Source organism: Lycium barbarum, chromosome 9, assembly GCF_019175385.1.
Source record: "Lycium barbarum isolate Lr01 chromosome 9, ASM1917538v2, whole genome shotgun sequence".
NCBI lineage: Eukaryota > Viridiplantae > Streptophyta > Magnoliopsida > Solanales > Solanaceae > Lycium > Lycium barbarum.
Window position 1 is genome coordinate 36,365,221 of NC_083345.1, and position 11,440 is coordinate 36,376,660.

The 11,440-nt window shown below is 37.2% G+C and overlaps 1 protein-coding gene across 3 annotated transcripts; it reads left to right on the top strand.

Moving 5' to 3' along the window:
- The first annotated feature begins 4,372 nt into the window (after positions 1-4,372).
- Positions 4,373-9,320, top strand: LOC132610350 (uncharacterized). Of its 3 annotated transcripts, none has more exons than XR_009571121.1 (3): positions 4,373-4,557; positions 8,615-8,719; positions 8,993-9,318. XR_009571121.1 is itself a non-coding variant. In XM_060324653.1 (3 exons), exons 1-3 carry the CDS (start codon positions 4,453-4,455, stop codon positions 9,027-9,029), a joined length of 336 nt encoding a protein of 111 aa, XP_060180636.1. In that variant the 5' UTR covers positions 4,373-4,452; the 3' UTR covers positions 9,030-9,320. The 3 variants fall into 3 exon arrangements, 2 of the variants coding, with proteins under 2 accessions (XP_060180636.1, XP_060180635.1); XM_060324653.1 differs by having other exon boundaries at positions 8,615-8,808; positions 8,993-9,320; XM_060324652.1 differs by having other exon boundaries at positions 8,615-8,801; positions 8,993-9,319.
- Positions 9,321-11,440: the final 2,120 nt, after the last annotated feature.

The window sequence follows — 11,440 nt, forward strand, 5'->3', positions numbered from 1 at the left end:
GTATCCTGAGCGTCAGGATAGCATTGGACATGAACATACAAGAGTTGTTGGTAATTGGGGACTCCGATTTGCTCATAAATCAAGTGAAAGGAAATTGGGCAACCAAAAATTATAAGATACTTCCATATATGAATCTGGTACAAAGATTGTGCGGGAGATTTAAGAGTATTGACTTCAGGCATACTCCAAGGGCTCAAAATGAGTTTGTGGACGCATTGGCTACAATAACGTCTATGATCCAGCTCCCCGAGAATACTCACATTGATTCGCTAAATATCACACTGAGAGAAGAACAGGCTCACTGCGCCCATGTCTAGGCTGAGCTAGATGGCCAACCATGATATGCCGACCATGATATGCCGACATTAAGGCCTACTTAGAAAGAGGAGAATTCGGCAAATCAAAAGAAAACCATCAGAAGGTTGGCTAATGGGCTCTTCTTAAACAAAAAACTATGGTATAAAAGGACCCCTGAACTTGGGTTGCTCAGGTGTATGGACACTGAAGAAGCTATGAAACTGCTAAAAGAGGTGTACGCAGGGGCATGCGGACCCCACATGAATGGATTCATCCTTGCTAAGAAAATCCTGAGGATAGGATATTACTGGATGACCATAGAGCACAACTCCTGTAAATTCATGCAAAAGTGACATCAGTGTCAGATACACGGGGATTTGATCAAGGTTCCCCCCACGGAGTTACAAGCGATGAGCTTGCCTTAGCCGTTCATGGCATGGGGAATGGACGTCATAGGACTCATCGAGCCTCGAGCCTCCAGCCTACAATGGACATCGTTTCATCTTAGTCGCCATTGGCTACTGCATTAAATAGGTGGAGGTGACTTCCCACAAATCAGTGACCAAGAAAGTCGTGGCCGACTTCGTAAAAAACAATCTAATATGCCATTTCGGTGTGCCGGAATCCATCATCACAAATAATGGTGCCAATCTGTACAGCCATTTGATGAAGGACATCTGTGAGCAATTCAAAGTCACCCACAGAAACTCTACCGCTTACCGGCCACAGATGAATGGAGCCGTAGAGGCTGCCAACAAGAACATCAAAAGAATCCTGAGAAAAATGGTAGACAACTACAAGAATTGGCACGATACAGTTGCCTTATGCTTTGTTGGGGTACAGAACGACAAACCGAACTTCCACTAGAGCCACCTCATACCTCTTTATTTACGGTACCGAAGCGGCCATACCCGCAGAAGTGGAAATCCCTTCACTCAGGATAATCCAAGAGGCAGAGCTAAAAGATGTAGAATGGGTCAGAAACCGTTATGAACAACTGTCCATGATAGAGGAAAAGAGAATGGTGGTGGTATGCCACGGACAGCTGTACAGGCAAAGGATGTCTTGAGCCTTCAACAAGCAGGTCAGAACCCGACTTTTTCAGATCGGACAACTCGTGCTCAAGCGAGTCTTCCCTCAACAAGAGGAATATAAAGGAAAATTCGCGCCAAACTAGCAAGGACCATACATGTCCAGGAAAGTACTCTCGAGATGAGTCGTAGTCCTAGCCGAGATGGACGGACAAGAGTGGCCTAAAGCCATCAATACAGACGCGCTCAAGAGATACTATGTTTAGGATTCCGTTTGCTTGTAATCACATTATTATTTCCTTGTAATCGTGCCTTTTGCTTGTAATCGTACTCTGTAATAGAATAGGGAAAAACAAATCATCTATGTAATGAACTATGCAAGGGCCTGACTTCCCAACAATGGGATGCGTTGGCAGTACATTTCGGACCCGGTCACTTTATTTGTAAAATCAAAACTTAGTTATTTTATCCCAAACTACGTTCGACCTGAATTCCTACTGCGACAGGATACGTAAGCGCTTTCAAGCTTGGTCATCATAAAAGAAAAAACAAGAAACCCTTAGGAAACCTCAGAGACAATAAGGCAGGAGAAATCAACAAGGTCAAGCTTGTGAGGGTCAGCACAAGAATCAGACTACATTAACTCTACACTGGGGCATTCCCTCAAAAATTCATATAAAAAACAGTCAACAAGGAAAAAGACAAAGTAAAGCAACACACTGGGGCACAATTTTTGACGCCCTAAAAAATTTCTACATAGCAAGACAAAACAATGGTCGCTCAGAGCAAATCCTGAAACCGGGGTAGAATTTTTTAGAAAGAGCTCAAAAATTCTACCAGTGCGAAAGTCAGCAATCATAGCTCTGGGAAGAATCGGAAAACCTCGTTCGAAGAAAACACATGTCATGACACATAAAAATGAAACAAACATTTATTCTTAGGAAAAGCAATGTTCATATCAAACTGCTAAGAGGGCCATTCATACATATCAAACTGCCAAGAGGGCCATTCATACAATCAGCCAAAAGGCCATTCATTCGTACAAACTGCCAAGAGGGCCATTCATACAAACTGCCGAGAGGGCCATTCATTTATACAAACTGCCGAGAGGGCCATTCATTTATACAAACTGCCGAGAGGGTCATTCATACAAACTTCCGAGAGGGCCATTCATTCATACAAACAGCCAAGAGGGTCATTCATATAAACTGTCGAGAGGGCCATTAAACAAGCCAAAAGGGCCATTAATACAAACTACCGAGAGGGCCATTCATTCAAACAAGCCAAAAGGGTCATTCATACAAACTGCCGAGAGGCCCATTCATGCGAACATGCCAAAACGTCCATTCATACAAACTGCCGAGATAGCCATTCATTCAAACAAGCCAAAAAGGCCATTGATACAAACTGTCGAGAGGGCCATTCATTCAGATAAGCCAAAAGGGCCATTGATACAAACTGCCGAGAGGGCCATTCATTCAGATAAGCCAAAAGGGCCATTCATTCAAACAACCGAGAGGGACATTTCATTTAAAATTCCATGAAGAACATTTGCATGTTGTCAAATCCAGGAAAAGGCACGCAGCCGCCAGAAAGGAGCCGACTTGCTGAACCAGATCCAGACAAATTGCCGAGCAAACGTGGAACTTTTTCTTACGCAGCAGGTCAAGATAGGGTGCCCATGAGAGTTCTCTCCGGCCAGGATTTGGAAGCCATCCAATCTCAGACTCAGCCACAATTTGTCTTGTTTTCATTTTTCTTTACTAAAAATCGCGACCGGTCGGACACACACCGGTAAACCTAAATGTATTCCTGCATAAGGGACATACTCTTCTCCAACGAGTCGAACTACATACGACCTGATTCTCAGAAACCAAGGATATGTAGGCGGGCTCAAGACCAAAGACTCGATCACATTCTAATAGTCGTCTAGAAGAACCCCAGTCACAACACTAAGGATCTCAGGACTTTCCTTTCAAGTCACTCAAAAAGGCTTTAGTTGAGTCAAACTACAGGTGGCCTGAATTCTCATATAACCCGAGATATGTAGGAAACCCAAAAATCAGGGTCCGGCCACGTATGTGAAAATTGCATAAAGATAAAGGGTGAAATGAGTCGGGCCAGTAAAAAATTAGGGTTAGTCAAATTTCATTGCTCAGGAATGGTCCCGCCATACCCGAATACAGAAGGGGCAGTTGTTGACACCTAATTTTTTACCTTCCGTAATTTATTTTAAATACTCAGAGTCCTTGAAAAATAAATAAAATGAGCTATGCATCTTAAAAGGCTTAAATAAATTTTATAAATTATTTAGATCAATTTTGCATAAATTATTTAGATCAATTTTGCATAAATTATTTAGATCAATTTTATAATCATTTCACCCTTTAATCTTTAATTTTGCATAATTGTGTAATTTGTCAAAATTATTTATAAATGTTTTAATTAGTCAATTAAGTGGTCCTCATTGAAAATTGATGTTTAAATTATTTAATTATTTTTGTTATGGCCACAATTAATTTAACCAATTCATGGTTTAAGGAAATTAGGGTCATTTTTGTAAAATTAGCGTCTTAATGGCCTTAATTGAAATAACCAAATTCATTGGCTTAAATTAATTAAGGTCATTAATGCAATTTAATTTTTAAATCTGCTAATTAGGCCAAATATGGCCATAATTGAAATAATCAGTTGGATTAGAATCAATTAAGGCCATATTTGCAATTGCAAGCCCATTTACACAGTTGACCATTTTTAATTTATTTTAATGGGTTAATTATGCCCTAATTTGTTTTAATTGGAATATTATTACCAATAATCAATATTTTAATTTTCACCTGTGTATTAAATTATCTACTTTCTCTATATGCATGTGTTTACATTAGGTATACACACACATATATATCATATATAAAACAAAGGGGCCAGTCTTATTATTAAGACTTGGATCGAGTCCAGCCCAAAACAGGCCAAGACCCGGCCCAACCCCCTCAATACAGATAAAGGGGTATATCCTTCCTTTTTATTTCCATTCCAAACAACCCCTTCCCCTTTCTCTCTCTTCCTCTTTCTCGCAAAAACCCTAAGCCGCCGCCTGCTCTATCTTCTCTCTCTCATCATAAAAATGGAAAAATCACAGAGCAAGTGTGAAATGCACAGCTTTAGCGGTGTTATTTATGGCCAAAGAATTAATTCAAAGGCTATTTTTACCTATATCTTTCCAAAATCGGTAACAGTTCCTTTTCCTTTGGATTTTCTTCGAAATTGTTTAGTAAAAGTTGATTATTGTTATCTTATTTTTGTTGTATTGTGTTCATTTTTGCTTGATTTTCATTGGTTTGGGATGCTAGGTTTGGATCGAGTCGAATAAGGCTCAGATCTAGCCGTTCATTCATTGATAACTCATTTTAATCCATAGATTTGTTTTACAAGTTTATTCTCTGGGAATAATTGGTTGTCCCACATCGTTACTTTGAGGGTTTGAACAATTTTTGGGGTTCTATAAATAAAACCCCACCCTCACCATGAAATAGAGGTCGGAAAAATTGGGAAAAAATTAAAAGAGGTTAGAAACTTCGAATTCAAGCCTCATAGTATAAAAAATTTAAGACTTTGATTTAGGTTGAGGTTTTCTTAGTTCTATTTTTTTTTTCTTTCTTTTTTTCGAGTCTGGTATGGCTGAGTGTGGTTTTGGAAGCACAAAAGGCTTTCAAGTTCAATTTTGACCACGGCTTCACTTTAAAAAGGTAACATTTTATCCTTTTTTCTTATTTTTGTTATTTAGTAGTTTGTTTATGTGATAGTGGTTTGTTTGATATTTGTTGTTAGATTATCTTTGGTTCAATTAGGTGGGAATGTGCATTTTTTAATGATGCTTGATGTTCGATAGGTGTTTTGGAAATTACTTCCTTATTTTCAAAAGATACATGCTTAAACCTTAATATTGGTTGCTAATATGGACTTAATGTATGAGATTAAATAATGTATTGATATTGTTCTATAGATAGGGATGAGCAGATTGTTGTGTGCTTTATTTGATCTTGAAGTTTCCTGTTTGACTGCTCAAACCTTAAACATGACAAAAAAATATGATTACATGATTCATAATAGTAATTTAGTGAACTTTTAAACTAATACTAAGCCTATTTGAATGTAATAGATTGCTAAGGTACTGTGATGATCGATCTTGAATTATTTAAGGTAGTTGCTATTTCCTGGATGAGACTATGTCAAACTTGAATCTTCAATCTGTTCTCATAAGTCTGTATACTTTGTCTATGTCAATTAGATAGCATGAGTTATGGTTAGGATAAAATAAGGATCATGACTGGATCAAAATAAATCTTAAAGAGTCTAGGCATACTTATAGGAGTCTCATTATATGGTTCAGGCACTAGTGTAACAGTAAATGGGGTTTGTTTGCGTTTGAATGGGTTTGAGTCTACCTAAGTCTATTTGAATATGTTTGGATTATCCTAAAATAACTTTGAGTAGTTGTATGTTGTACATTAAAGGTAAATGGAAGCAATAACACTCTAGAAAATAATCTAGAAGTTTTAAAATGAAGGTTGAGATTAAGGTTCATTGATTTGGTAATAGGTTCTCAAATGGTCCACTAGCAGCTAGTGTACTTTTATAAAGTTGTAAAATCATCTAAAATGAATCAGGACACCTAAATACAACTAGGATGATTGTGTGTCTTGGTTGTTCATTTAAACAGAGTCTAGTCTTGACTATTCATGTTATCAGACCCTTACCTTTTTCATGTCTAATTCATGCTTGAGTTTTCAAAAGAGATCTAGTGGGGTTTAAAAAGGGTAATTGAGTCCTAATATGCTCTTGACTATTAAAAATGACTAATCAACTAGTGAAAAGGAGTTGTTTGACTCTAAAGATTGGTGCTCAGTCTGAACTTAAGCTTTTAAATAATTAAGATGTTCAAATATTTTCAAAGTTGTAATATCTAAAAGGGAATTCAAAATAGTCTGCATAGTTGGGACCCTAGACTGAATTGATTAGAACTGTTTACTTGTATGGTCAACTAGGTGTTTAGGTAGGATTTAATTTAAAGTCAGAGTGAAACTAGTTTTAACCACAAGGTTTTAGTGGCTGCCATTAGGTATGAGGATGAGGCAAAAGGTTGAGGTTACCTTAGGAGATTAAAGGGTGAGCTTAGGCATGAACTCCAGGTAATGACCAGTGGGGCCTTTGTTCCCTTTTTACTGAAAGTAAGACTCGGGAGAGGGATAGGGAGGTGATAAACTCACCTTATCCTGTTTCTCTTTCAGGACCCTGGGGTTTCCTTTTCTCCTGAACCTTATTCCCATGGCTATGGGATTCACAGGGACCTGATATTTTGTTATAAGTAGTTTACCATTGATTGGGAGGGAACCTTTGAGATTTATGCTATTTAAAACTAAGTTAAAACAATGTGTGAGGGTCTGTCACATTTTCTGCCATAATTAAAGGATTAAAAGTTGCTATTGACTAAGTTCTGAGAGTAAGTTATTCACCAGGGCTTGGATCCATGTTTTCAGAGTTCAACTTGTTTGCTTGGTGTTGTTTAAGAATTAAAATGTTCAAAACCTGTATGATACATTTATGTTTAGACCTGTCTGTATTATGTGCTAGACTTAGTTTGAATTTGGCAAGAGGAAATTTTTAGTTAATATAAGATTGGTGGGAATCCCTACTTTTGAACCTGAACTGTTGCATTTAGACCTTGATGTGCATTATAGTGTAATTTGGATTGAAAAGGTAAAATTGTACTTTGTTTAATAAGGTTTGTCTCTATATTGTTGGTGTGCTTAAAGTCCTATCGTGTTAGGAACTATGGAATGAGATAACTAAGCACTTGGAATGAGATAACTAAGCACTGAGTCTGTGTCAAAAAATGAAATAGTGATAATCTGAAATTGGTTTAATTTTGTTGTTTGGGGATGTTGTGAGTACTCTTAAAACAGTTTGAATCACTTGGCATAGGGTGATCTTTTCAAGACACCTCAAAGAGGGGGCAGGAAAGAGTCAAGCTTAGCTTGACTTATATTACTTACCCTCCAAATGAGGGGTGTCATGACACAGCCTATGGACCATGGGGGGCATTCCTGTCATGAGAGTGCATTGGTCTTCCTTGAATCTCACCATTTTATCAAAGGTTGGAAATAGAAAGGGTTAGGAAAAGTTAACTTGTTTAAATGTCTAAGGGAACCTATGAAATTAGGAAAAAAGAAACAGGTTATTTCAATAAGGTGATTTTGCTTTCTTTCTAAGGGAAATGGATTAGTTCAAGGCTGTTGATAACAAGTGTCTTTCTAGGAGTTCAAAAAGTCCTGAGTTGCAAAGAGCTGTTTTAAATTTTATGTCATTTTTTTTTCTATGTGAGACTTGGTGACATACATAGCTGCTCATTTCTTTTTTTTTTTTTACTTCAAATGGCAATTTACATGAAATCTTTTTGTGTATATACTCTTACTACTGCTTGACTAAGATAAAGGTTCATTTGCGTGATTTTTTTCCTGGGAATATAAATTGGCACAGTCTCAGTTCATTTAATGTTGTTTTAGTTCGGATTTCTTGGTGTTCCAACCCTGTTTTGGTGATCATAAGTTATATGAGTTTTTCTCTTTACCTGCATCTCCCTGCTCTGTTTCCGTTACTACATTAAGCAGCTCTCACAGCTACTATGAGGTATCCTAACATGTGAAACTGGTGAATCATTTATTTGATAAGTACAGGAACTAAGTTAGACTTGAACCAGCTTTAGTTTATATATTTGGACACTGTTCTATGGGATAAAGATTAATTAGGTGAATGAAATTATCTTGAGGCCTAAAGTTCAACACATAGAGTATGAGTGTGCACAGAATATGCATAGGCTAATGAAAAGGAAGAGGAATATACATATGGTATACACTTGGTATACACATCACATGTGTATATCATAAGTATACCATGTGTATATAAGGGAATAAGCCAGTTATATTAGCATGTATACATGAGTAAAAGAGATAGAAACTTCACCTAAGCTCTAAACTTTCAAATGGGCTCTCTTTTAGAAGGCAGTTGGGCCTAGCCCAACTCAGGATTAATTGGAAATGGGGCCTGTTTTCATTAAACCCCAAATGCAAAGGAAAAAAAGGATGGTTTGTTTGTATAACCCATTGACTGAGTATTTTGAAGCTGTTATGTTATTTTATACATCATTGTATTACAATATATGCCTCAGTCTCCTTGTCATGACTTTGAGTTTACTTTTAATATTGTTTGTATTTAAATTACTTCCCTAGGTGATGATACTTGTGCACAATTCTGGGGCTCTGGCCAGATACTATGACAACACTGGTTTGGGAGTTGAGGTGGTCTGGAGGGATAGATGTTTGCCATTCCCCCATGTCCAGCCATGCCTGGGTTTCATGAAACCCCTTGGATCTTGTGCGGCATCGGGAATAAGAGTGGTGATAACCTTTTCCCTTGGTATGACGTGAGTTACAATTCAGTGAAGTCAATAATATATGATCAAGTCCTTTAATTGTGCACTTTGTAACTAAATTTGATATATATATATATATATATATATATATATGGTTATGTCTATAAGTATGCTTGTGATCGGTCCAGCAAACATAGACTAATTTGGTTCTTCTTTTTTTTCCCTCCTCTTACAGCATGGCCATTTGGGCCGAAGTCCAGATACCCTATTAGGCCAAAGGCCCAATAGGAATTTTTCTTTTAAAAAATTGTTAAGTTCAAGAAGAGAAAAAGGAAGCTAATATTATTGAAGGCCCAATCATGGGTAAGAATGACATGAAGGCCCAACCATGGGTAAAAATGATTAACTAGGGGTTTGGTACACCCGTAGTCTATCCCTCCTCCTTTAAATTTCAGCATGCCAGTTTCTTTATTGATTAAAGTGTTGTACTTGTATGTTGTAAAACAAACTCACACTATTATTTTAATCATTTATGGTTTGGACTAGGCATCTTAGGTAAACGGTACATATGTCGTTTAGTTCGACCTTAGGCGCCCCAACGTTATTTTCAAAGCCCGGCTGAATATAAACATTTTCTGAAAGAATAAAAATGACTTAGTAAACCAGTGAAAAGAATGAAAAGGATTACTCTATCGACTGAAAAATCATTATCATTTTCCTAAGCGAAGAAAAGTTAGGCTTGACATTTCTCTTTAAACCAAAAGAACGTTTTTCTAGTTGTAAACTCAGTTTTCCAAAAGCTCTTTTTAAGTCCAGGCAGAAAAGAATAATTTCAAAGCTATGCGTAAATATAGTTTTTAAATGCCAGGAACAAGCTCTTATTTTGGACCAAAAACCAGTCGGAAAACGACTAAATTCATAGATATGTAGTATATTAGTGTACCAGAACGTGAATATTTCTAGACTAGATTCAGATAAAAAATTGAGGAATTTTGAGGGCTAAGGCCCAACCTAAAATTACATTTTTTAAGGCTCAACTTAACAAAATTTCTTAGAAAAAAGAGGAGGGAAAACACGTTTTGGGCTGAGCCCAATAGCTAAAGGAAAAAAATGAGATTTTGGCCTAATACCCAATAAACCTTAACTAATTTTTTTTAGAAGAAGGAACATAGTTTGGGTCAAAGCCCTTGTCAAAAAATGTTACTCTTATTTTATAAACAATTGGGCTTTAAGATAAATTCCAGGACCAAAAATTAGTTTAATTATATAAACAAACCTTTTATAAATTAAACCCGTGTAAACTATTTGTAAACATAAAGTTTTAGATAAGGACGTTTCAAAAAACATATTAAACGGATTAACTCGAACCACGTATAACTCAAGCATGAATAAAATTTATTTATCCCATACTTTAAAAGAGCTTTTTTTTTTCTTTACAAAAAAACTATTATTATCCTTATATGTGAAAGGAACTAATTTTATCCGGATAATATAAATCCGAACCTAAATACCCTATATGTAAAGGGAATACATTCAATTCTTTTCAAAAGATGATATGCAAAATGACAGACCTTTTACAGGAAATAAACACCAAATAAACAGTTCATGCAAATACTCACACACTGGAATTTGAAGGTCAACCGTATAGTACGGATCCTTAATACTAGGGTGCCTAACACCTTCCCTAGGGGATCACCAGAACCCTTACCTAGAACTTTGGATTACGAAGGATTTTTCACGGTGTATGAATAAACCCTTCAAAACTGGTTTTCCTAATTTACTAAAAATTAGGTGGTGACTCTTTTAAAACAAAGTCCAAAAGAGCACCAACGATTTAGAAGTAGCTTTTCCGAGCGCTAACCCCGCCCGCGAAAATGCGAACCATAACAGGGAGACTGAATATACGTGGACGACATCATCAACAAGTCGAGAGATAGTTCAGAGCATACCGCACATTTAAGGAAATTCTTTAAAAGACTCTGAAAGTTTAATCTGAAACTGAACCCGACTAACTGTGTATTTGGAGTACCTGTCGAAAATTTACTTGGATTCATAGTCAGCCGAAGGGGCATAGAACTAGATCCAGCCAAGGTCAAAGTGATCCAAAAATTACATCCTCCCAAAACCAAAAAGGAAGTCATGAGCTTCCTGGGAAGACTGAATTATATTGTGAATTATATTGGACAATTCATAGCCCAGTCTACCTGAAGAAAGACGCACCTAAAAAATGGACAGAAGAATGTCAAGAAGCTTTTGATACCATCAAGAGGTATTTGTCCAATCCGCAGATTTTGGTACCTTGCAGGCTTGGGAGTCCATTTTTCTGTACCTGTCAGTTTCAAAAAAAGCTTTCGGATGCGTGTTAGGATAACACGACGAGGCAGGCAAGAAAGAGCGATCCATATACTATCTAAGTAAGAAATTCACCGTCTGCGAAGCAAGATATACACTGGTGGAAAAAACTTGTTGCGCCTTAACATGGGTGGCCCAGAAGCTGAGGCATTACTTGTCATCATACATCACCCACCTCATATCCAAGATAGACCAATTGAGGTATATCTTCCGCCAGCCCATACCCATCGGGAAGCTGGCCAAGTGGCAAATGCTGCTAGGTGAATTTTACATTGTATACATAGCATAGAAGGTTGTCAAAGGACAAGCCTTGGCTGACCTATTAGATGAA

Bases quoted from the DNA above. Each gene is read 5' to 3' on its own strand.
- LOC132610350 (XM_060324652.1), top strand. From the start codon at position 4,453: ATGGAAAAATCACAGAGCAAGTGTGAAATGCACAGCTTTAGCGGTGTT. The intron at 4,558-8,614 runs GTAACAGTTCCT...TTACTTCCCTAG, and splicing joins CCTATATCTTTCCAAAATCG to GTGATGATACTTGTGCACAA. The intron at 8,802-8,992 runs GTATGACGTGAG...CTCCTCTTACAG, and splicing joins GGTGATAACCTTTTCCCTTG to CATGGCCATTTGGGCCGAAG.